The 23,587-nt window shown below is 37.6% G+C and overlaps 2 protein-coding genes across 2 annotated transcripts; both read right to left on the reverse strand.

Annotated features, from left to right (window-relative positions):
- Positions 1–408: 408 nt before the first annotated feature.
- On the reverse strand, positions 409–1,713 carry LOC145498605 (uncharacterized). The gene is made up of 2 exons (XM_081478506.1): positions 1,533–1,713; positions 409–527 (listed from the first exon to the last, which is right to left on the reverse strand). The coding sequence occupies exons 1-2, from the start codon at positions 1,711–1,713 to the stop codon at positions 409–411; spliced, it is 300 nt and encodes a 99-aa protein (XP_081334632.1).
- Positions 1,714–9,851: 8,138 nt separating this feature from the next.
- LOC145498606 (uncharacterized) lies at positions 9,852–16,319 on the reverse strand. Its single transcript, XM_081478507.1, has one exon. It carries the CDS (start codon positions 16,218–16,220, stop codon positions 9,852–9,854), a length of 6,369 nt encoding a protein of 2,122 aa, XP_081334633.1. The 5' UTR covers positions 16,221–16,319.
- Positions 16,320–23,587: the final 7,268 nt, after the last annotated feature.

The following is a 23,587-nucleotide window of genomic DNA, read 5'->3' on the forward strand; positions in this document are numbered from 1 at the left end:
AGGGAAAAGGAAAGGAAAGGAATGAAAAAGAAAGAAAACGAAAGAAAACGAAAGGAAAGGAAAACAATGGAAAGGAGGAAAGATATGAAGTGAAGTGAGATGAAATAATGAAATGAAATAAATAACAATGATATCAGACTACAAGAATAACAGCCATAATAAAAGTGATAAAGCATTATTAATAATATTTAAATCTTTACGTCTTTGAAATGAAATTAGAGGACAAGACAGGACAGGAAATAAAATAAAATAAAATTAAATGGCAATAATTTTGGCTTAGTCCATCCGCGGTCCATACGCCAGTCAGTCAGTCGGTCAGTCAGTCAGTCATCATATCGGACGGTAGGTTGGTCGGTTAGCCAGTCTGTGAGTCAGACAGTTGAATGTAAGAGTGATTTATTGGACATTTCAGATTTGTCGCCCACCGTCACTTGATGGTGAGTGGCCACGGTTGACGCTACTTCTCCGAAGTACTGTCACTATGGAAAAAACGTTTGCAGATAGGAAAACGATAGCCAGTCCTACAACTGCAACATGGAATGTAACAATTAAAGTGGGTAAGTCATTTGATACCAGCCAAGTGTTATGAGAAAATTCGCCGTTCCACTGATAATTCTTTATTATTTGGAAAATTATAGGAAAAAACCGTCAGTAGCCTCTTTTCAGTTAACAGCTAGAGGTCTTAAGTTTTGTTCTTCATTGTACTTTGCCGATTCTTTGTATACCTGAGCGTGTGCAACGCTGTTTCACTGGCTTCATTTAGAAGACAAGTAGTTCGTTATCGGGTCATTTGAGTTTCTTTTTATTATTGAAATCTACCTTCCGTTCACTCAGAAACTAGCCAGCTGAACTACTTTTCACTAATGAAGTTTTATTAGTTTTCTCGGAGGTTAGCCAGCTGAACTACTTTTCACTAATGGAGTTTTTAATGTTTTCTATTCATAGGATAATTTTTCCTTGCTGTCGGTAACACCATTTCAGAATTTCAAATTTAAGTATCTCACTTTTAATTTCCTAAGTTTGTTCTATCTTAATCTCAGCCTGTGTAATTTTAATCCTACCACTCTATTTTTAATTTTGGAAACCTCGTGGTGTTGATTAGAATTCGCTACCTTAATTAAGTACTTTCCGCTCGTATTGTATACTTGAAGTTACGTTAACATATTGTAAACACTTGACGTGTAAAGGATGATATATAAGCAAGTACGTTTGTAAAGCTTTTTCGATTACATCGATTACATCGGCTACATCGTTACGATTCTACAGCGGCTACTCCGCCGAGTATGTCAATTTCACCCTCGACGTTAGAGTGCAGAATAAACTACCGTTGGACCAAGTTATGTCTCTTCCTTGACGTCCGTAGTGAAGACCATCGAAGTAGATCCTCGTGTACCAGGAAATCGTGACGAATTTCCGTTCCCGCAGCCAAGCAGTGCTCTCCAGAGTTAGATTCCCCCAGTTGTCAGTTCAAGTGTCCGTTCAGTCCGAAATTTACAGTGTTGCAGGAAAAACTTATCGTCACAGCAGTTTACCGAGTAAACATATCGTCACACAAGCAAGAGCGCAAACAACGATTATTTTTAACCCCACAAAGATCCATCCGGTGAATTGTAGAGTCATAATCCCCATCCACTTCAAGAAATCCACCACAACCACAAAGATCGTGCTTGCTCCTCTACCGATAACACATAAGAGGTGAATAAAGATCGCCATCATCGGGGTTGGGAAGACCGCTGTTTCTAAAATGAAATAAAATGGAAAAAAATGAATAAAATGAAGACTATTTTTTGCCCCTTTTATCCGCCGTCCATACGGAACGGGAAGAAAGGAAAAAAAATACGGAAAAGAAAGAAAACGAAAAGAAAGACAAGGAAAGGAAAGGAAAGGAAAGAAAAGGAAAGTAAAACTAAGAAAAGAAAACAAAAGAAAAGGGAAAGAAAAAAAGATAACAAAAGAAAAGCAAAAGAAAGGAAATCAAAGAAAAGGAAAGGAAAGAAAACGATAGGAAAGAAAAGAAAAACAAAACAGAAAAACAAAACAAAAGAAATAGAATTAAAAGAAAAGAAAACAAAAAAAAGGAAAGAAAAGAACAGGAAGGAAAGGAAAAAAAAAGCAACAAGAACGAAAGGAAAAGAAAAGAAAGGAAAAGAATAGAAAGAAAAGGAAAGAAAAAAGAAAAGGAGAGGAGAGGAAAGGAAATGAAAGGAAAGGATAAAAAAGAAAAGGAACAGAAAGGAAAGGAAAAGAAAGAAAAACTAGTGAGATAATTTCAGATAGTGCAGAGCGCAATTGATAGCTCTGGTACGGTAGTCCCATAAGTACAGTGGAACCCCGTTAATACGGACACCAAGGGGACATGCCAAAATGTCCGTATTAACGGGGTGTCCGTATTAACCGGGGTCCTCGGAAAAAAGTCAGGGACACGTGTTTTATCGATACAAACACTAAGGCCGACACTTGTAAGGCAACAAAACGTTTTAATTGTACTGTAAATTACAAATCATTAACTCTATCACTCTCGGTGAAATTTTGCCTTTGCAACCAGAGCCGGAAAATGGTGAGGACAAAAACGCAGTCGCCGTGCTAAAGGAAAGTCGAGTTATCGGCCACATTCCATATCACCTCGCAAACACCAAAAACCGCACTGGTATAGTCACCCATTTTATTTCAAAGCCTACTAATCGAGGATCAGTTGAAGTATGTGGAAAAGCAGTTAATCGGGGTGGAGGCCTTGGTATGGAAATACCGTGTGTTTATATTTTTTATGGTCCTAGGAAGCACGTGGATTTACTTGAACAATTAATAGACGTTGGCAACAACCCAGCAATACGAACGGAGGCCGATGCTGATAGTGGCAAGCATAAGACGTCAAAGAGGAAGAAGGCTACAAGCAAGGACTGTAGCAAAAGACCAAGAAAGTGAAACTTTTGTGTAAGCGTATCAGGCAGAAAACTTTATATAAGGACTGCAGATTGGGTAATGCACTGGAAGAAAGAACTGGTCAAATGCGTCATGCTATTTTGACATTGTTTCATTTAGTAATATAATTGTATTAACCCGCCGAAATCTGTCATAACTTGACCAGGGTACAAAATCTCTAATTAGCACATAATCATGACAATGACAATAGGCAATGCACAGATACAAACAGTGTCCGTAAAGCGGGGTTGACGATGTATAAGAGTTTGTCGCTCGGGACACAGAAAAGTGTCCGTTGTCCGTATTAACGGGTGTCCGTAATAAGCGGGTTAATTTTAGAAAAAATATATGAGCTTTTCGTCGGGGAAAACGAAACTGTCCGTAATATCGGGGTGTCCGTATTAAGCGGGTGTCCGTAGAGTGGGGTTCCACTGTACTCACCCCTACTCGGTTCACTTCCGGTTTGTGTCTACCTTGGTAGTCTGCTACGGCTTTTCCCCTTTGCAGTGTGTATGTTTCAAGGTTGTATTTTCATTCAAGGTCCAAACATTACGCACAAATTAATTACTACTGGTGCTTTAAGTTGATTTTCGTTCATTTTAAATTCAACAATACGCTGAAGCAGCAAACGTGACAATTTAGCTCTTCACGCCAACTTTGTAACTTGATACTTTTGTTTTCCTCGCAAAGCCATGTAATATGAAACCCCTGTTTTCTCCAAAACATACGGAAGATGTCCTTGTTTTTTGGAGATAAATGAAAGAAAGTTAAATATCTGATGTAGTGATGAAGAAACGGAACAGAGACGATGTTTTTCTAAAAATGCAAATTTTTACCGATGAACAAGAACTAATTTAATTATCAGATAGTCACGAAATACCACTTTCTTTTTCTGTTGCCACCTTTGTTTTTAACAATAAAACAATTCAAAATTAACACACAACGATATTGATGGCTGAGAAGCTTTTCAACGAAAAGTATTGAAGATAAACAGCGCTACTTGGCCGATATGAATGAGTCTCCTCAAAGACTGATTAAATTAATTTGCGCTTTCATTAGGTGCCACGGCGTCTGCAGCAATATTTGAGCATTTTCCTGGTTTCTTTTGTTACAAATTCACAATTTGCGGAGTATTAACGCCACTAACTTGAGAACTTTTTGGTCTCTCTTACAGACACAATTAAGGCAAGAAATAAACAAGTCGCTAAGGAGAAGCAATATATTTGAACTCTGACAAGCACACTATTGTAGATTGAAAACAGCAGATGATATTTGTTGAACCGACCTGTTTGTAATTCTAAAAGCTACGCAGCCACAGTAACGTTTCACTTTTGCAAAAAAAAAAAAGGGATAACTGGCGTTACCTGAAAAATAACTGCCGTCCTTGGTCGCATGACACGATATATAAAATACTGCGCGTAAAGATAGTGTATAACACTAACAATGCTAGAACGCATGCGTCTTACATGTTGAGCTCTACCATAAGGAAAACCACTCAACATTTGTGCGTGATTCCGTATGCAATGTATCCTTCACCTAATATAAAAGCCACGAACCCTAACTAATCTACTCATGCGTTTAGGGCAAATTAGTTTTGTTCTAAGGAGAATGGTACCACAAGGAGAGCAAGGGGTTACCTGAAACAAATATATAGCTTTGCGATGTTCAAAGTTAAGCGACGGCGATGGAATGTGTTTTACGTAGAGTACACATGTACCTTTCCCACCCTACTCCTATTACTTCCTTACCTCTAGACTAATTAATTGATTGAAATTAATTAATTAAACAAACATTAAAGTTTACACCTTAGCGCCATAGGGCCATAACGCCATAGCGCCATAGCGACTTAGTTCCTTAGCGGCAGGCAACCCCCATAACCATCCCAATAGTGCACTCTGCACTAACTAGTGAGACAATCTCAGATAGTGCAGAGCGCAATTGATAGCTCTGGTACAGTAGTCCCATAAGTACTCACCCCTGCTCGGTTCACTTCCGGTTTGTGTCTACCTTGGTAGTCTGCTACGGCTTTTCCCCTTTGCAGTGTGTATGTTTCAAGGTTGTATTTTCATTCAAGGTCCAAACATTACGCAAAAATTAATTACTACTGGTGCTTTAAGTTGATTTTCGTTCATTTTAAATACAACAATACGCTGAAGCAGCAAACGTGACAATTTAGCTCTTCACGCCAACTTTGTAACTTGATACTTTTGTTTTCCTCGCAAAGCCATGTAATATGAAACCCCTGTTTTCTCCAAAACATACGGAAGATGTCCTTGTTTTTTGGAGATAAATGAAAGAAAGTTAAATATCTGATGTAGTGATGAAGAAACGGAACAGAGACGATGTTTTTCTAAAAATGCACATTTTTACCGATGAACAAGAACTAATTTAATTATCAGATAGTCACGAAATACCACTTTCTTTTTCTGTTGCCACCTTTGTTTTTAACAATAAAACAATTCAAAATTAACACACAACGATATTGATGGCTGAGAAGCTTTTCAACGAAAAGTATTGAAGATAAACAGCGCTACTTGGCCGATATGAATGAGTCTCCTCAAAGACTGATTAAATTAATTTGCGCTTTCATTGGGTGCCACGGCGTCTGCAGCAATATTTGAGCATTTTCCTGGTTTCTTTTGTTACAAATTCACAATTTGTGGAGTATTAAAGTCACTAACTTGAGAACTTTTTGGTCTCTCTTACAGACACAATTAAGGCAAGAAATAAACAAGTCGCTAAGGAGAAGCAATACATTTGAACCCTGACAAGCACACTATTGTAGATTGAAAACAGCAGATGATATTTGTTGAACTGACCTGTGTGTAATTCTAAAAGCTACGCAGTCACAGTAACGTTTCACTTTTGCAATAAAAGGGACAATTGGCGCTACCTGAAAAATAACTGCCGTCCTTGGTCACATGACACGATATATAAAATACTGCGTGTAAAGATAGTGTATAACACTAACAATGCTAGAACGCATGCGTCTTACATGTTGAGCTCTACCATAAGGAAAACCACTCAACATTTGTGCGTGATTCCGTATGCAATGTATCCTTCACCTAATATAGAAGCCACGAACCCTAACTAATCTACTCATGCGTTTAGGGCAAATTAGTTTTGTTCTAAGGAGAATGGTACCACAAGGAGAGCAAGGGGTTACCTGAAACAAATATATAGCTTTGCGATGTTCAAAGTTGAGCGACGGCGATGGAATGCGTTTTACGTAGAGTACACATGTACCTTTCCCACCCTACTCCCACTACTTCCTCGCCTCTAGACTAATTAATTAATTAATTGAAATTAATTAATTAAACAAACATTAAAGTTTACACCTTAGCGCCATAGGGCCATAGCGACATAGCGCCATAGCGCCTTAGTTCCTTAGCGGCAGGCAACCCCCATAACCATCCCAATAGTGCACTCTGCACTAACTAGTGAGACAATCTCAGATAGTGCAGAGCGCAATTGATAGCTCTGGTACAGTAGTCCCATAAGTACTCACCCCTACTCGGTTCACTTCCGGTTTGTGTCTACCTTGGTAGTCTGCTACGGCTTTTCCGCTTTGCAGTGTGTATGTTTCAAGGTTGTATTTTCATTCAAGGTCCAAACATTACGCACAAATTAATTACTACTGGTGCTTTAAGTTGATTTTCGTTCATTTTAAATTCAACAATACGCTGAAGCAGCAAACGTGACAATTTAGCTCTTCACGCCAACTTTGTAACTTGATACTTTTGTTTTCCTCGCAAAGCCATGTAATATGAAACCCTTGTTTTCTCCAAAACATACGGAAGATGTCCTTGTTTTTTGGAGATAAATGAAAGAAAGTTAAATATCTGATGTAGTGATGAAGAAACGGAACAGAGACGATGTTTTACTAAAAATGCAAATTTTTACCGATGAACAAGAACTAATTTAATTATCAGATAGTCACGAAATACCACTTTCTTTTTCTGTTGCCACCTTTGTTGTTAACAATAAAACAATTCAAAATTAACACACAACGATATTGATGGCTGAGAAGCTTTTCAACGAAAAGTATTGAAGATAAACAGCGCTACTTGGCCGATATGAATGAGTCTCCTCAAAGACTGATTAAATTAATTTGCGCTTTCATTAGGTGCCACGGCGTCTGCAGCAATATTTGAGCATTTTTCGTGGTTTCTTTTGTTACAAATTCACAATTTGTGGAGTATTAACGCCACTAACTTGAGAACTTTTTGGTCTCTCTTACAGACACAATTAAGGCAGGAAATAAACAAGTCGCTGAGGAGAAGCAATATATTTGAACTCTGACAAGCACACTATTGTAGATTGAAAACAGCAGATGATATTTGTTGAACCGACCTGTTTGTAATTCTAAAAGCTACGCAGCCACAGTAACGTTTCACTTTTGCAATAAAAAGGGATAACTGGCGCTACCTGAAAAATAACTGCCGTCCTTGGTCGCATGACACGATATATAAAATACTGCGCGTAAAGATAGTGTATAACACTAACAATGCTAGAACGCATGCGTCTTACATGTTGAGCTCTACCATAAGGAAAACCACTCAACATTTGTGCGTGATTCCGTATGCAATGTATCCTTCACCTAATATAGAAGCCACGAACCCTAACTAATCTACGCATGCGTTTAGGGCAAATTAGTTTTGTTCTAAGGAGAATGGTACCACAAGGAGAGCAAGGGGTTACCTGAAACAAATATATAGCTTTGCGATGTTCAAAGTTAAGCGACGGCGATGGAATGTGTTTTACGTAGATTACACATGTACCTTCCCACCCTACTCCCATTACTTCCTTGCCTCTAGACTAATTAATTAATTGAAATTAATTAATTAAACAAACATTAAAGTTTACACCTTAGCGCCATAGCGGCATAGCGCCTTAGTTCCTTAGCGGCAGGCAACCCCCATAACCATCCCAATAGTGCACTCTGCACTAACTAGTGAGACAATCTCAGATAGTGCAGAGTGTAATGCAGGACTGTCATTAAGCTTTGAGGCATCCTTTGTCTGTATCTAGTGACTCTTAACTTGTTGGTTTGAGTGAATTGTGTCAACAGCAGGCAAGTTCACCCATAACATTAAGAGCCCAACAAGCATACGACACCGGTTTTTATGGGTTATGGCTGTTAATGTCAGCTCTGTAATGTACAGCAGTTGTAATCCAGTCATCTACATAGGTGACGAGTAGTGATCCCAAAGACATCTTGGGCTTTGCCCCTTGACAAAGATGGGCGTATACTGTAGAAACCTTGATTTTAGTCATTCATGTAATGTCATCATTGTGAGTGTGTGCACTTATCAGAGAAAAATAACTCGACATCACTTTTTTCAACATAAACTTGTATTTCTTAATCTTAATCTTTTGATGGATAAACAGCAAGAACAACAACTGTCATGGACAATTGCCATGCTTTCACGCATCTCAGCATCCCAGTGTTCCTAGCAGGCCCCATTATTGGCAATTTCTGCCGATTGCAATACTACAAATGCTATGCCTTGTTGTTAACAAATGACACATAAACCATTATGTCCAGCAACATTTCTTGGACTGTACAGCCCACAACAAATAATTACCTCAAATAAATCAGCATGGCTGATTAGCTCAGGCAGACCCAAGTTCAACACCTTGGCCAAGTTCGTAAATAGTCAACTGGTTTGCCTTCTTCCAGTTTGGGTTTTTAACCTTGTTGTTTGATTTGATTCATTTGTTCCTGACATTGAATTTATTCTTTATGAACAGACCGACGGTAAATAAAGGATATTTATTTATTTTAGCTACATATATGACAGTAACTTGGTCATCTTGAATTGTGTACGAGATGCACAGCTTTAGCATTGTATATATACTTTTGCATTGCTTTTGAGTAACCTCTTTGGTGTCTTTTTACTGCGTTAAGAAGACCACCCAAGTGACTTTCCATACTCGTAGATGGGCATATATATTCAGAGTACCATTTGTGGTCGTTCTTGCTTAGAGAGAAAGCAGATGATGATGGCAAGTTGTTTCTGATTTGCATAGATCTTTTTCCAGATGACTTACACAGCGTATTAAAGTGACATCCATAATTTTTTCTCAAATTCTTTAGTAATAGAAATGTAGACCATATAGAGTGACATCCATAATCGTTTCTCATTTCTCTTTAGCAACAGAAATGTAGACCATGCAGAGTGATTTCCGGAAGGTGTCGTTAGCAGCATATTCAGAGTAACATCCATTGTTGGTTGAGCTTGTGCATACCATAGCATGTTGTATGGAGCACGCATGTATAGAACATGCAATCATGTACAAACTTAAATGCACATAACTGTTCTTTGTAGTGTCTTGAATGAGATGATACAATGAAGAGTTGTAGGTAGTTTCAGTGCTTTCAGTGTCTTGGTAATGTATTACCATTCAGAATCAAGAACATTTAGGCATATTGTACTCAAACAGCAGTCTGCAAAATAATGTGTAACAAAAACAATCAGTAAGCAGTTAACATTGGTAAAATATACTTTGCTCCCCTAATACTAACTTAAATCAAGTTCAAATAAATTCCCAACCCCTCAAAATACATACGACTAACTTACATTTCAACTCTGATGGCCTGCATCTTGACTACAGGTAGTGAGGAGTCACTACCTCACCACGGCACACACTGACCTCACTCTTAGAAGTGAGGTCATGTTTCCACCGAGAAACAACACATTTTATTTGGTTCATCGTATATTTTTCTCCTCTACAATTTTTACTTAATCTTTTGTATATCTGTAAACTACATGGGTATACATGTGGTTAATGCTATTAAAAATCAAACCCAAATATGAAAATAAGAAACTTGTGCTCAAGCAAAGTCAACAAAACAAAAAGATTTAGCCAACAATAAAATCATTCCTACATATCCTGACAAAATAACTAGCAATAGAAAACAATGTGCTCTAGCTGCTTACATTTAGACAAACAAAAATGGGCTTATGATCACTATAATATGACTCCAATGTACCAGAACTTTGAACTTGTTGTGGAATATTAGTGTATATGTGGTCTATCTGAGTTTTATAATCTGTTGTGTACTGTTTTATCAGCTGAGTGTAACCCTTTTGCTTGATCATATATCCCACAAGAGCTTTCTGCTCAGAGGTAGGTTCCATAAAATTGACATTAAAGTCTCCTAAAATTATGACTGGAGTCTGTGGTTCTCGAAGAATAGTGCGATGTAAATGTTCTAACGCTTCAATTAATTTAGGAAATACAACTTTTGATTTAGATCGATATATCCCAACAACATGTATCTTGTTACAACCAGGTAAATTGATAATAACAACAGTCATTTCTGTATTGTTGTAGTTTAATCTAAAGGGGTCACAGGTGCACTCTACATCATTTCTGATATACACAGCTGATCCATACGGTGTTCTAGTATTGTTCTGTGGATCATAGTCATTTCTGTAGAGGCGAAAGTTGGCCATGTCATATGCCTCATCACTGTCCCTTGAACATAAAGCTGTCTCAACGAATACATTCACATGTGCTGCTTGTACACTATAATCACACGCTACATCTTCAATATGGAGATGTAAAGATCTCACATTTAGGAACAAAATTTTGAAGTTGCTTTTGTTACTTGGTGCTTCATAAAGAAAGGAAATGCATGGTTTTAAAGATGCCTCTGATCTTAATCTAGACATTTCAGATGCAACTTTCTTGCTCACAGTTATCTTTTTCTCATTTAAGTTTAAGATATGCAAACTTGAAAGATTCCGAAGTCTGCTTAGACCAACATAATGCATATGTTCTCTCGTTGAAGCTGGTAAATCAACAACTGCTTCATTAAGTGTGTCACCTTGACAACGATGTATTGTTTTGGCCGCAGCTGGTCGTAAAGGGAATTGTCTACGAAGAACTTGAACTTGATTTCTTTTGTACAATCTAAATTGCCTTGTGATTTCTAAGATTGGTGTCCAGGTGCTTTGTATTTGTACATTATACAAATGAGAATATTCTCTTCGCCAGTGATGACCGATCTTAGGATCCTGAAACATTACCCATATAATACTTGGTCGAGTAGAGTCCGGTACTCTGTAATCAATTTTTTCAACTGTACATTCTGCTCCATTAGTCATACCATCAAGGACAGACACATTTGTTGTTAGGTCATACTTTGCTGTAACATGGACAGAACAAACAGAAAATAATCCCATGGTTTTGGTTGGATCATTTGGGATTTTTTGTTTCAGTCTTTCCTTTAGTTCATCGGACAGATCTCCAATTACAATGTCAACTGCGCAAATATTAACTTTTTGGTTTTTGGAGTTATTAAATATTTTAACATTGTGACTGTCTACTGCTTGGTTAGTACTAAACAAGTGAGTGATGTTCATGGGATAATCACTTTCTCCTGGCTTTACTTTTAAAATCCTTCCTTTTAGGACCTCAATACCTTGCTCTGTGTGTTTTCCTTCTCTAAGGCGATTTAAAAGCTCTGCAAATTCTTTGTCATCTTTCTGTCTCATAATTTCTGACAATTCATACATCTTAAAATGTTCTTGCCAAATATTTGTGGCTAATGCACTGTAGGCACTTCCTGAATTCTCAAAAATCCACTTGTCAAAAACTGGCTTTAACTGAAACAGGTCACCAACAGTGATCAAATTAACTCCTCCAAATGGTTTTGGTGTACCCATGATCTGCTGTAAGCGTAAATTCAAGAACGTGAACATGCCACTGCCTACCATACTAATCTCATCTATGAAAATAACCTGAAGTTTTCTCAGCTGTGCTCTAATAGTGTTAAGTCTGTCTCTGTCAAGTGTACAATACTCAAAACCTCGATTAGCAGGTATTTTAAAAGCAGAGTGAAGAGTGTTACCACTGATATTAAATGCTGCTTTTCCTGTTGGTGCCACTTTAAGTACTTTAACGTCATCAGGGTTTTCACCTGGAACACTATTTAAGTACCTGATCAAAGCTTCATATAAAGCATTAGTAACTGTAGTTTTGCCAACACCAGCCCCACCACTTAAAAAAAGTCTAAGTGCTTCATCACTAGTTTTGATGGATTTCAACACATGATAGAAGAATTCCATTTGCTTTACATTAAGTGAACGAACAAGTTTCCGAAAATCATCATCAGTCATGCGTTTTACTACAAGATCTTCATCGTCATTTGCTCTTGGAAAGATGCCGATATCATCCATTAAATCATATTGATAGTGTTGTTTATCTGTGCTTGGATCAAAGCATCCAAATAACGGACTTGGTTTTGCTCCTATCTCTTGGTCCTGTTCGTCTCTATGTTGAGTATTTGGGGCCACATCTACAAATTCTTTCAGTTCATCATTTTCAATATTTTCTATTGCATCATCAAGCACTTCTGCATTACAATCATATTGCCGTCTGTTCTGAACTATTGTGTTCTTAAGTTGTTCATATCTCTCTTGGTAACTTTCGCAGTTTTGGATAAGATCTTTGTTTTCATTCCTCCAAGGAGTGTACAGCATTAACTGTTCTCTGCTATAGTTCTCAGGGTCCTTGTTTTTGTTAAATCTTACTGAACGAATAATTTTAGATTTTTGTCTTTTAACTAGTTTCAATCCACCTTTTAGTTCATATTCTTCACATATTTCTGTCTTATCATTGGTGAGATCATCATCAACATTATCATCAAAATCATTCTCAGGTAAGTAATCATCAGAAGTAGACGTTTTAACTTGACCCACATGTTCTACCTGACTTTTATTTTGCTTGACACAGTTATACCACGCTACAAAATCAGCCAGACACAATTCTTCTAATTGTTTTGGTCGTCTTTGGTATCTTTTGATAAAGTTGTCTGATTCAATATCTTCAGAGCTATCAGGTAGTTCTTGAAGCTTATCCATTGATTTTAGTAGGAATGTTCTTTCCTCAGGGTTGGATGTGTTAATAAACTGGAATTCACGAGATGACCTTCTTAAAGGCATTTGCAAAACCAAATACACTGCTTCTTGTGCACTGATCTCAACAGCATTGAGAAATTTGTTTCCAATGTGTCTGACTTTGTTTATAATGTCTTTATTACCAGAGCTTGCTTCTTCAGATGCTTTTCTTAGTAATTTGCTCATTCCTCTTTGTCCTTTAGTAATATATGACAAAATGTAAACAGCACAAGCATAAGGATCCAAGATAAACTGTATATCCATGTTAGCTTGCCAAGCTTTCAATAAATCAGAGTTGTAACTATTGATTCTTATTTCAGATGGAGATCTTTTTAGCAGAAGTGTGTCACGCTTCAGTGAATATCTCACGGCCGTGATATATTGTTGCTCTGTGAAACCCAGTTTCTGGAGAAATTCTCCAAAATTCATTTCATTGTCGTATTTTAAATTGTCTAATAAGTCGTTTATTTTTTCATAATTTTTCTTTACTAAACCCTCTTCATTTTCATTTAAAGTGTTTTCACTAAGAGGTTCTAAAATCATTGTTCTTGGCATTGGTGGTAATGGAAAATTGAATCTGCAAATCTTATGACCCTGTTTTTTGCACGTTTTTGAGTGTTGGTGTCTCTGTAAATTAACCAAATCACCCAGTTTTTCTGAATCTGCCTTACATGCAACATACCTATCAATGAATTTAGCAATATCATCATTTGAATTTTTTCCATATTGAGGAGCCTCTTTCACCCAGAATAAAGAATGTATGTGTGGAGAACCACGTTGTTGGAATTCAACCCTATAGAAAAAATCAATTACTTCACCAATGGGCTTCAGTGCACTTTTCAAAATGTCACGAAGAAACAACTGCACCATGTGTTCAAAGTTTCTAGCACAAGTGACAGGATCACTTTTAATTAAGTCTGATTTTTTTTGCCACGTCATAAATTGGATTTCGTTGTCAGTATAATTTTTCTCATCAACAAGCCGCCCTAATATCTGAAGCAAATGTGTCCATCTAGTCTCTGCTGCTGAAAATGAACAGAACCACGTAGGCTTACCGAGTTGACGAATCATTGCAAATAAGTCCTTTTTGCATCTCTCAAAGTACGGAGGGGACCCCCTTAGATTTCTAAATACTCTGAAGCCTTCATCGAGGTGTATCAACTTTTCCCAAGATCCAGCTGATTTCAAATCACCGGCTGTATACTTTTTACCTTTTCTTTTGCACTTGCGAAGAGAAAGTGATGCACTGCCTTGAATCTGTTTGATTTGCAATTTCTTCAGTTTATAAAAAATGTTAGGGACGCTCTGTGCTACTCTTCTATCTTGACTTCGCAATTCCCACTTACAAATTGTACTATAATGCACTGGTACTATTCTTTCACTATTATCAGCTCTTCGTTTTCCACAAAATATTGTGGGAAATGACAAAAATTCTGAATCTTTATCAATAAATATCCCTAAAGGTCTGTTGCCTTCAGCTGGTGCAAAGCTCATTATGTTCTCCCCATGTTCAGTCATGTCTGGTTCTTGCAGCAAAGTGTCCATAATTCCTGAAGGGCGTTCTGTTTCTTCACACCAGTTTTCATCACTGTCACTTTCACTGTCGTCATTGGAATTGCCTTTCTCTGCAAACATATTCTGTTCACCCTGGTTCTTTCCTTTTTCATAAACATCTTCAGCTGTATTTGAGCTTTTCACATTTTGCCCTTCAATAAATTGTGACATCTCCCCACCATTTCCATTCAGTGTATTCAACCATCTATCAGCAACTTGTACACCTTCATTCTGAAATAATTTGCTTGTCTGAACTAAATATTTTGCAGCTTCTAATACTTTGCTAGGTCTGATGCTCTGAAACTGATAGTAATGTTTGTAACTAAGACGTCTTTTTAGCTTTATTGGAATGGTCTGTGATTCATTAACTGGTCTTGGTAGAACATTTACAGTCAAATTAACATCAGCTGGTACATTGATAACATTCCCATGAATACTCAACTGACCACCAGTAGGTAATTCCCTAATCTGCATAAATGGTATACGTGGTGATATGAGCCTTTCTTCAAGAACACTCAGATTTAGTATTTCTGGTTTATCGGGAAATATCATTTTGTTGGCTTTTGCACAACTTGGTAATTTACCATCTTTAAGGTTAGAATGACATGTTGAACAAATCCACTCGGTGTTATTTATACTCTTAATTCCAGTCAGGCATAATTTAAGAATATTTTGAGGGCATATTTTATAAAGATTTGGATTACATTTTGTCACAGATGATCTGTACCATAACTGATCACAGGAAGTGCAGATATATTCTGGGCCACATTTGATATTCCTATGAAATGTTTCAATCAGTTCGGACATTGTCAAAATGTGAACAGATTCTCTGCTGTGGCAAGTCTGCTCTTTAGTTTCCTGAAAATCGTTTCTTTTTCTTTTTGTACATGTAGTCTCTTGTTGGAAATGATTTATGCCACTAGAATCTCTTGACCTTTTTCTATTCTGTCCAGGGTCGTGGCTCTTGTTTACAATGTTAATTCCATTCTGTGTACTATCCATCATATTTTGGAACCGAGCTTTGTTTCTCTTGTTGTTTAGTTGAACTTTGTCTGGATTTGCTTGTTTATACTTTTTAAAATCTCGTCTTTGGCATTCTTTCACTTTCTCTAGATTGTTTGCTCGTCTTTTTGTTTTTGCTTGTTTCTGTATATGTTTGACTTTCTCTGGATTTGCTTCTTTATGTTTTAGAAAATCTCTTCTTTGGCATTCTTTCACTTTTTCTAGATTACATTCTCGTCTTTTTGTTTTTGTTTGTTTGTCCATTTGTTTGACTTTCTCTGGATTTGCTTCTTTATATTTTAGAAAATCCTGTCTTTGGCATTCTTTTACTTTCTCTTGATTACATTCTCGCCTTTTTGTTTTTGTTTGTTTGTCCATTTGTTTGACTTTCTCTGGATTTGCTTCTTTATATTTTAGAAAATCCTGTCTTTGGCATTCTTTTACTTTCTCTTGATTATATTCTCGTCTCTTTGTTTTTGTTTGTTTGTCCATTTGTTTGACTTTCTCTGGATTTGCTTCTTTATATTTTAGAAAATCCTGTCTTTGGCATTCTTTTACTTTCTCTTGATTATATTCTCGTCTCTTTGTTTTTGTTTGTTTGTCCATTTGTTTGACTTTCTCTGGATTTGCTTCTTTATATTTTAGAAAATCCTGTCTTTGGCATTCTTTTACTTTCTCTAGATTACATTCTCGTCTTCTTATTTTTTTTTGTTTGTCCAATTGTTTGACTTTCTCTGGATTTGCTTCTTTATATTTTAGAAAATCCTGTCTTTGGCATTCTTTTACTTTCTCTTGATTATATTCTCGTCTCTTTGTTTTTGTTTGTTTGTCCATTTGTTTGACTTTCTCTGGATTTGCTTCTTTATATTTTAGAAAATCCTGTCTTTGGCATTCTTTTACTTTCTCTAGATTACATTCTCGTCTTCTTATTTTTTTTTGTTTGTCCAATTGTTTGACTTTCTCTGGATTTGCTTTTTTATAATTTAGAAAATCTTGTCTTTGGCATTCTTTTACTTTCTCCAGATTACATTCCCGTCTTTTCGCTTTTGTTTGTTTGTCCATCTGCTTGACTTTAACAGGATTTGCTATTTTATAGGTTTTTGAAGCTTGCCTTTGACATTCCCGTGATTTTTCAAGATTTTCTTTTCGTTTCTGTTGTTTCTTCTTATTCTCGCTAACTCTGAATTGCCTATTAGCCCTTTTCTCTTTCATATATTGCCTCATGAACGCTCTTCGCTTTTCCAGAGGGTCACTGGCAATAGAAGTGTCTAGAGATTTTTGGTTCACTGGACTGACAATCTGTGTGATGCATGCTTGATTTCTATCATTTAGTAATGTAGTTTCCTCCTGTGTTTCACTCTGATGTCTTTGCAGTATATTTAATTCTTCATTCTCTACTGGAGTAGTTGAAACATAATGAATTTCATCTAAATGACCTATATAAATCGTTCTGGGTCTTCCCTGCATGTTGACGGGATTTATCACATTACTCTCTGCAAAGTTCTCAGCGCTTTCTGTGATATAAATTGTACAGTTTAATGCATTAGCAACTGCTTGTATAATGAGATTGTCACACCAAGTTCCCTGTCTAGACATGTTATTTAAATATTCCAACCATGAGTATTCAATGTTGCTTTCAATAAACGATTCAGGGTGATATCTCAAATGCTCAATCCCAACTGCGCGTACCTGTAAGTGATAAGCTGCAGTGCCATATAACTGATGTGAAACTGCTCTAAAAAAACAGTCTCCTGCACCACCAACATCTAATGGTCTTAATCCCATCTGAGCTAATCTGAATGCTAAAACTAACATGGACGGACTTTCACACGTTTGGTTGACTTCTGATGACATTCTATTACTTTGAACTGTTTCTGACGACTCCATAAAAAAGACAGGTCCAGGATTCGTTTCAACATCGTTGGCCAATCTAATCAGCAGCGGAAAGTAAAAGCGATACAGCCACATTTGGGTCAACCAAAGCACAGCGTAATAATTCATTTGCCATAAACGTACTTGTCTCTGTAATACAGGTAGGTATATCGCCTCCAGATAGAACATAAACAACAAAGTCGACCAAAACTGCCCCTTCACACAATGTGAAAATTCTTTGGCTTTTAAGAAAATATTGTGCAAACCCACGGAGGCTCGATATTGCATCAGCGAAATCATCATTTAAACTATAAACTTGCAATTGATAAGCTAATAAGTTCAGTTTTATCTTACCTTTAAATGTTTCTCACTCAAGTCAGCTCTTCCTTCAGTTCGTCAAATTGATCAGCCTTCACAATAAGATAACTTTTCAATAACTCAGTTCAACTTCAAATGCTTTATGCAAGAGCTGTGTGCTCAGATACTACAGTTAGCAAGCTGGCCCGGCCGAAACAAACGCTCACGTACTCGAGGCTTCGATTTAGTGTTGGACCCTTGCTAACGGTGTGGTGCGTTGTGTGTGCGGTTTGTTTTGCTAGTTAGTGAGCGCAGATTCCAATAGACAGCGTTCACCATAAACGTGAACGCTACAACACTCTTTACAGCTTCGTTTTATACAGACTAATAAGTCGCGTAAGGTCCTTGCACTTCCAAAATGGAGGATCGCTAAGAAGAAGTAAACAACTTAATCACGTGTCAAACGATATTAGATTGTGACGTCATCTAAGCGCTGATCGAAAGTAGCGTCATCCGGTGTGCGAAAGGAACCGAATCAGATCCTGCTGTGGAAAAATTTACGCTTAACATGTTATTTAGTTATAATTTTTTCTTCGGTGATATATACTGCTCACAAACGCGACTTTGAAGCGCTCACGCTTCGGTTGGTGAAATGTTTAATAACCGTGGGATCAGCTCAATTTCATTGGCTGCTCGACTTAATTTGATTACTTTGTTGACTTTGAAAGCAATTTTCGGCAAAGGTAAAAATTGAGCTTGAACCGAAAAACAATAATGACAGGCCATTAGAATCACTTGCGAGTCACGTTTGGTTACATTCAGCGTACAGCTATCATCAGGCAAGGAAAAAGTGTGCGTGACAATCAAAGTAGGGGTCATGAACTTGTTTTGATCTGGTTAACTGGCATGTTTCCAACGACCTTCAAAAAAGAGAAGAAATCATATTACATTTGTTTTCGATTTCCATACCTACTTGAGTAATGACGCGTTTGATCGAGAAATACAAAGTAACTGAGAAATTATTGCGATATTAAAACTTGGAGAGAACTAAACACGGCTACACGGCTAAAGTTTCACGTCACTGATGCAAAATTCGATTATCCAGTGATTCGAAACAGTCAAGGAGCCCAGTTTGTTAAATTAATTTGTTCGCTTTAAATTTATTTATTTATTATTTCATACAAGTTATTGCATACAGGTGGATTGCAAAATTTTGTGAAATAATCGGAGGCATGTCCATTGCTGACATATCAAGACGCCACAAGGTAAATGTTGGCGAAATAACCACTACCGTGGCGGTATGGCTGAATTACTCACGGCATTGTTTCTCAATTCTCAGAATGAAGCGTGCAAAGCTGAACGAATATTTGCTGAAGAGCATTGATAGCATTGCCAGTTTAATTCAGGTCGTCTGGAAGGAAACTAAGAATTTCCAAATCATCTCTTGAAAGCTTTTAAGTGTCACTGAATTTTAATTGTGGAGAAAAAGGCGCCACGATTAAGGCGACACGGAGTCTGCAACACATGTAATTATTGACAAGTCAGATCTTATGATACAGACTAATGAAAAATTAAATTGTAAATAATGCTTAATTCTAAAGCTCAAAGCCCGTGAAAGCAAGACGTGCTAGCCACTGAAGAGAAGCATACGTTCTTTCGAGAGACAAAAAATAGTGGACACCCCTGCTCGGTTCACTTCCGGTTTGTATTTACCTTGATAGTCTGCTAGGGTTTTTTCTCTTACAATTACTGTTTGTCACAACAGCTTTTAAATTTTACTCTAGTGTTTAAGTTGATTTTCTTTTATTTTGAATTCAATAATAAGTTGAAGAAGAATACGTGACAATTTAGCTTTTCACGCCAACTTTGTAACTTGATACTTTTGTTTTCCTCGCGAAGGTATGTAACATGAAACCTTTGTTTTCTCCAAAACACACGGAAGATGTAATTGGTTTTTCTTTCATCGCTGGAGATAGATGGAGGAAAGTTAAATATCTGATGAAGAAATGGAAAAGAAACGATTTTGTTTTTCTCAAAACGCAAATTTTATTTTTCACCGATTAACAAGAACTAATTTAATTATCAAATAGTCACGGAATACAAGTACCACTTGTTGCCGCCAAAACCATTCAAATTTATACACCTTGATATCGATTATTAGATACAACTGAGAACATTGACGAGAAGTATTGAACGTAAACAGCGCCACCTGGTCGAGATTATCTCCTACATCGGTGAACGAGGTCCCTTAAAGACTGATTAAATTAATTCGTGCTATCACAGCTGCCACGGAGTCTGAAGCAATATCTGAGCACTTTCCTGGTTTCTTTTGTCAAAAATGTACAATTTGACAAGTTTTGATGCCAAACTCGGGAATTTTTTTGGGCCATTTACAGAGACAACTAAAGCCGCTAAGGAGATGCAATACGTTACCCTTCTTTATTTGAACCTGACAAACACATTATTTTAAGTTGAAAAAAGCAGATGATATTTATTGAACCAACCTTGGGGTAATTCCAAAAGACACGTAGTCACAGTAGCGTTTTTTTTTTTTTTTTCACTAAAAAGGGATAAGTGGCGTTACTAGAAAAACAACTGTCGTCCTCAGTCACATCACATGGCAAAAACCGCGTGGCTCTGGGAATGAAAACGGAGTGTGGGACCCTAACGATGTAAGGACGCATGCGTCTTACTTATTGGGTTCTACCACAAGGAAGAGCACTTAACGTTTGTGTGTGATCCCGTATGAAATATATCTTCCGCCTAATGTATAGTCGACGCGAACGTTAACTTATCTGTGCATGCGTTTAGAGCAAATTGGTTTCGTTTTAGTACCACAAGGAGAGCAAGAACTTTTCTGAAACAAATATATAGCTTTGTTGTCAGCAAATAGAGGTAGGTAAAACAAGTTTTACTTAAGTAACCCACCCGACCCCCTTGCCGTAATGTTAATTAATTAATTAAAATTAATGAATTAAACAAACATTAAAGTTTACACCTTAGCGCCATAGGGCCATAGCGCCATAGGGCCATAGCGCCATAGCGCCATAGCGCCATAGCGACTTAGTTCCTTAGCGGCAGGCAACCCCCATAACCATCCCAATAGTGCACTCTGCACTAAAAAGGGACAATTGGCGCTACCTGAAAAATAACTGCCGTCCTTGGTCACATGACATGGTATATAAAATACCGCGTGGAAAGATAGTGTATAACACTAACGATGCTAGAACGTATGCGTCTTACATGTTGAGCTCTACCATAAGGAAAACTACTCAACATTTGTGCGTGATTCCGTATGCAATGTATCCTTCACCTAATATAGAAGCCACGAACGCTACCTAATCTGCGCATGCGTTTAGGGCAAATTCGTTTTGTTCTAAGGAGAATAGTATCACAAGGAGAGCAAGGGGTTACCTGAAACAAATATATAGCTTTGCGATGTTCAAAGCTAAGTGACGGCGATGGAATGTGTTTTACGTAGAGTACACATGTACCTTTCCCACCCTACCCCCACTACTTCCTTGCCTCTAGACTAATTAATTAATTGAAATTAATTAATTAAACAAACACTAAAGTTTACACCTTACCACCATAGGGCCATAACGCATAGCGCCTTAGTTCCTTAGCGGCAGGCAGCTCCCATAACCATCCCAATAGTGCACTTTGCACTAAAAACGAGAAGAGAACTTGGAATTCCATTTTCAATGCAGTAGGAAAACGGAAAACGAAAATGGAATCTCGAATTCCCTTTTTCGATGGGGTGGGTAAACGAAATACCAAACTGGAAGTCCGAATTCCGTTTTCCCACATCGTAGGAAAACAGTTGGCACTAAGGTACACGCATTTTTCACGATTAAAAAAGCCTCGCTACGAGTTTGTAATAAGCCTCGGAAGTTCATTCGACTTAAAACGATTCTGGTGAATTTCAACCTAAATTTTCTCAAAGCTGTAGCTTATTAAGATATTGTATAAGTCGAGTCTTTCATATGCAACTAGCTGAAATTTTCGTAACTGTAGTTCAAAAAATAATTATCTTGCCTCTCTTGGGAAGTAACTACTTCCTTCCGAAAAGCTCAAACAAAGATACTCATATTAACTTAAAAAATATCAGGGACATTCCATCAAGAAAACAAAGTAAAAGCTTACCTTTTGAGCGATTCTCTTGCATTGGTTGTTGTATGTGGGCAAAGTTTTCCTTTAATTCTTTCACGTTCGACCCGACATCTTCCACTTGTGTCTTCACATCTGTCACTCCAGTTTTGATATCTTTCACGTCTGACCCGACATCTTGCACTTGTGTCTTGACATCTGTTACTTCCGTTTTGACAGCTTTCACGTCTGACCCGACATCTTCCACTTGTGTCTTGACATCTGTTACTCCAGTTTTGATATCTTTCACGTCTGACCCGACATCTTCCACTTGTGTCTTCACATCTGTCACTCCAGTTTTGACATCTTTCACGTCTGACCCGACATCTTTCATTTGTGATTCGATCTTCACAAGGTCATCGTCGATCTGTTTAAACTTGATTGCAGCGTCTTTTTCCCTCTTTAACTCGTCTTCCACTTGCTTAAGCCTTGCAGTGGGAAGGTCTTCCTCATCCAGCTTTCCGATCTCATCGATCCTGGTGGTGTTTTGTCCAAGTGCGCTAAAGGCATCTTTTGCCAGTTTTATGTAGTTATCAAAGGTGGCCTTCTCAATCTCCCGTGTACTAATCTGGTGGAAAAGTTCGTTTCGCAGCCGGCGAAGTTGATCCAAAGCTAACGCGTATGTCTCAGCCTGATTTCCAGTGGCACTCCTAACAGAGGAATGAAATGTCCCAGCTGATAAACCACGTGGTCTCACGTAAAGCCTGTCTAACGTGCTAACACCTCCAGTCCCGTCTGGCATGGCAAACGTTTGAGCAAAGAGAGTGGCTTTGAACAAAGCTGTACAGTCCCACTCCTTGTAAGATTTGTTTAGAGTGGGTACTTTTTTTGGACCACCCTCTTTTGCCAAGAAAATGCTATGAACCGTTATAGAGTCGTCCCATTTTGGGACGCCAGGTGTAGTAGCGACACGGTTGTCCCACATGAAGACAAAGACGGAACGCAAGGTGACTGGGAACTCATCGAGCACAACAGACGAAAATTTGAAAAAGTTCAGTTGTTGTGGAGAAAATGTCATTGTCGGGTATTTAAATGTATTCTTGAAGGTCCTTCAGTGAAGTTGATATCCTAAAACAAGGTAATTTGAACCTATAATCATCAACTGAAGCACCTGCAAAAAGGAACAATATACGAAGTGTCTTCAGACTCTGAGAACAACTAATGTACACCGCATTAGTAATTATAGTATAGAAAGGACCCTGCGCGCGCTCTGATTGGTCAAAAACCCATGTTTTATCAGAGTTTAGAAAACATTCCTAGGAAAATACTCGGGTTGATTGGTTAAAAATCGTGTTTCTATTAAGCAATTAGATTATGAGCTAGAGATTTTTATCGCGTGATAGTTGACGAGGGCGAGGGCGCAGCCCGAGTCAACTATTAAACATAGAAATCGAGAGCAAATAATCTAATTGTTTTAGTATAAATCTACTAGCCGTTCAAACCTTTATCTAAATCCTCTTCATAAACACCTGAAAGCGGCCGTCATTTTGTTAACAAGGGCACACTGCTACGCTACTATCTATCACAGAATAGATAGTGAGTAGCGTAACCAATCGGAGAACGGCATTCGTGATAGAACGCTGGTAGATTTATACTTAAACTCGATAGAAACACGTTACATGTTTTCTATTTCTTAAATAAAATATAGAAAAAGCGTGTTTTATTGTTTTTTGCCACATTACCTCTATATCATAAAGCAAATGAAGCAGCCTAAGCCGTGTATTGCACTGTGATAAAACACTCCGGACATTTGAGAACACTCAAGAAATGTAGAAAACACTCGTCTGCGGCTCGTGTTTTCAACATTTCCCTCGTGTTCTCAAATGCCCGTCGTGTTTTATCACAGTGAAATACACGGCTTAGGCTTCTTTATTTGTTAAGTA

Source organism: Orbicella franksi, chromosome 9 (genome assembly GCF_964199315.1).
Source record: "Orbicella franksi chromosome 9, jaOrbFran1.1, whole genome shotgun sequence".
NCBI classification, from domain to species: domain Eukaryota; kingdom Metazoa; phylum Cnidaria; class Anthozoa; order Scleractinia; family Merulinidae; genus Orbicella; species Orbicella franksi.